The sequence below is a fragment of the Arachis hypogaea genome, chromosome 20 (genome assembly GCF_003086295.3).
Source record: "Arachis hypogaea cultivar Tifrunner chromosome 20, arahy.Tifrunner.gnm2.J5K5, whole genome shotgun sequence".
NCBI lineage: Eukaryota > Viridiplantae > Streptophyta > Magnoliopsida > Fabales > Fabaceae > Arachis > Arachis hypogaea.
Window position 1 is genome coordinate 142,823,778 of NC_092055.1, and position 3,444 is coordinate 142,827,221.

At 27.7% G+C, this 3,444-nt stretch overlaps 1 protein-coding gene across 1 annotated transcript; it reads left to right on the plus strand.

The window, feature by feature from the left end:
* Positions 1–2,026: 2,026 nt before the first annotated feature.
* Positions 2,027–2,941, plus strand: LOC112783811 (uncharacterized). Its single transcript, XM_025826885.3, has 2 exons — positions 2,027–2,192; positions 2,519–2,941. The coding sequence occupies exons 1-2, from the start codon at positions 2,066–2,068 to the stop codon at positions 2,830–2,832; spliced, it is 441 nt and encodes a 146-aa protein (XP_025682670.1). The 5' UTR covers positions 2,027–2,065; the 3' UTR covers positions 2,833–2,941.
* Positions 2,942–3,444: the final 503 nt, after the last annotated feature.

A 3,444-nucleotide genomic window follows, 5' to 3' on the forward strand; every position in this document is an offset into this window, starting at 1 on the left:
TCCCTAAGATAAAGGGACGGTTACCACCCTAAAAAGGTGGCACTACTTCAACGGTGGTTATTGGTTCACCACTATAAATACACTGACACCCCTCAGGTATCACTAAGTTCCAATACATTCTAAACCTGCTTAACCTCATGCTGACTTAGGCATCGGAGTGTCTTTGCAGGTACCACCCCCCATTCACTCATACTCACAAGTCGGACGGAGGCCCCCAAAGCGCAGACCAACTCGAAGGCTTCCTTCCTCAGACGATTGGGCCAACCTAGCGAGTCCAGCCCAACAATCTCCGGTTACCCATCGTAACAAAAGGCATTTGGCATCGAAAAATTTAGATTTAGATTTTGAGATTTCAAAACTTGAGCATGTATTATAATAACTATGTTACGTATACATTAAAAATTAATTATCAAAATAGTTATTAATATATATGTTAAAATATATATAATATTTATTAAAAATAAATTAAATAATATATGTATTTATATTTAAATAATAGTAGGTAATTTATTAGCTGATTAAGTGATTATTGATATGCACGTTAGCATTTTTGTTGAATTTTAAGAAAAACTTCAAGTATAATTGAAAGAAAATTGAATTGATTCGAATCTATTATTGTAAAATAAAAAAGATGAGTAAAAATTGTATCTCAGAAATTTAAAAATCATTAGACAACATTAAAAAATGTTATGATAATGGAAGTGAAAGTGGTTAATAACTTAATATTTATTTTATAAAAAGTAACCGCTGCAAATGGTTATAACTAAAATTTGTAAAAAAATTTCTATCATGCCGATGGTACTTGTTACTATCGGAATACTTGAGAACTTAGGAATCTAGACTTTGCCAATGATACAATACAATGTCAATCTAGTTTCTTAATTTGTTCATCTAAATGATACATTTTTTAAGAAAAATGACCAATAAATTCACTCCCTCAACATAGGCTACTTTAATTTCACTTTAGCAGTGCTTCTAAAGTTTTTTTTTTTTTTTCACTTTTATTATTCGTTTTTACTATTATTAACTTTTTACTTTTTTAGTCCCTACTCCTTAGATCAGGTGTAAAGTTTATATTTTCGAAAAATAAAAAAATATTAAAAAAAACACGTCTGTCATAAAAAAAATATTTTACAATAATAATTTTATTGACTAAATGCATATATTTTAAAGTATTTAATTATTTATACATGCTAAAAATTTGAAAGATAAAGACTATATAAAAGCAAAATATTGAGAAATAAGGAACCAAACGCAAAAAATAAAAAAATTTAAGAAACTAAAACTAAAGCATATTTGATTACATAAAATAAAACTAAACTTTAACCAATCTGATGAAAATAACAATCACATTAAACTTTTTTAATTTGATACAGATAATATATTTTAATAATAATATTTTTACATAAAAATAATATTATGAACAGTTAAATAATTTAATATATTTAATTATTAAATTATTTAATAATTTACAATATTATTTTTACATTAACGGAATATCTCTCTTGATATAAAATAATGTCACTACTAACTTATAAGCGGTGCAAGCAACATGTATATATTTCCAAATATTGGTTTGACTATAGAATAGAATATCTTAGTTTCACACGTTCGGTTACATATACATTATTAATGAGGAAAATAATGTAGGGTTCTTCCATTGTATCATTTATCTTTCATGCCCATATTTTCACGCACCGATAATTAATTAATTGAATTATTTGTCATATTGCAATGACTTCAAAACTTGCATTGCATTTTAGATTTGTTATATTATATCATCATCATATGAATTTACACATTCATGCAAAAATTAGGAATTTGACCATTACTTGTGATAACACGGAAATATAGAGAAATTAATAATGAGGAAATGGACAAGGTTTTTTTGAGTGATCATTTTGAAACTCTTTATTTCAAGATAAGAATGAATTAAATCAAACTATAATAATCTAATAATAATAATCCTCCATGAAGCAAATTGAAGAAATTGATTGCCTATATATAGAGAGGGAATTGTGATCCATTTTATTTTCATCATCAATATTTACGTTTTTATTAATCAATGATAGTTGCAAAAATGGGTTTCAAGGCTTTTCTAATTCTAGCTATGTTCATGGTCACCATCTTTGTGGCATCTACCAATGAGGTAGCACCCGGAGACTTAGATGAGAAATTTGAACAAAATGATGGTAATTGGTTTTTTTTTTTTTTTTTTTTTTTAATTAGTATATATAGCACTTCCTAATAAGTCCAAGATTAGTTTTTGTTTCAAGTTGAAAAACTCTTATGAAGTTAATCAAATTTTATTAGGTCCTTGAATTATATTAAATTGTGACATCAAGAAGAATATTATTGTACATGTATTTAATTTTCACATTTTTTTTGGGTTAGAATAAATTATTTTAACAATTATTAGACTATACTACTAAAGGATATATATGTAAAATTATTTTTATAATTATTATCTAAATTAAACCACCTAATTAATTATCATATGATTAATTATTATTTGTAGGTAACAATAACCCGGCACAAGGCGTAGATGAGAGCAAATTATATGGTGGATGGGGTGGTGGATGGCGGGGCGGATACGGCGGACCATGGGGATGGCGCGGCGGCTATGGTGGTCCGTGGGGATGGCGTGGCGGATACGGCGGTCCGTGGGGATGGCGCGGCGGCTACGGGGGATATGGCGGCGGTCCATATGGATATGGTGGCGGTTATTGTCCTTATGGATGTTGTGGTTGGGGTTACTATGGATGTTATAGGTGTTGTTACGCTAAGGGACAAACTCATCAAGCTAAAATTGATGCAAACACTCATGAATAAGTATACTTGTTAATGTCTAGGGTTTTGTAATGGATATTATAAATAAAACCTCTATAGAAGGGCAATGATATAATAAAAGCATTTGGTTGCTCCCTTAATTAATTAATTATATCTTGGTTCTATTATCTATAATAAAAGTTTTTTTTTTCTGAAATAAATTAAAGAAAAATTATTTTTTTCAGTGACTATCGAACCCGAAAAAGATGGTTAAGGGACACAGACCCTCATCCATCTATGCCAACTTGCGTTGATCCAGAAACACATTATTTGAACTTTAATTTTTAGAATATATATTTTTTATTTTGTTTAAGATGAATTCGTCCAATTCTCTAAGAAACTTTTATAAGTAATAATTTTAAATTAGCTAAAATATATATATTAGTAATAATTTTATTTAAAGTTCTTGCTAACTTAAAAATGTTCACTGATTTATTGAATAATTATTAGATATTGTGTAAATGCATGATCATTCTTGTCATTGTGATAATAAATTTAAAATATTATTAAAAAATAGTATTTTCTTGCTAACATTTAGGATTTGTTTGATTTATATTTTTAGTTTTAATATTTTTTATTTTTAAAATTCTGTAAAAAAAAGGAAAAATGAGAGAT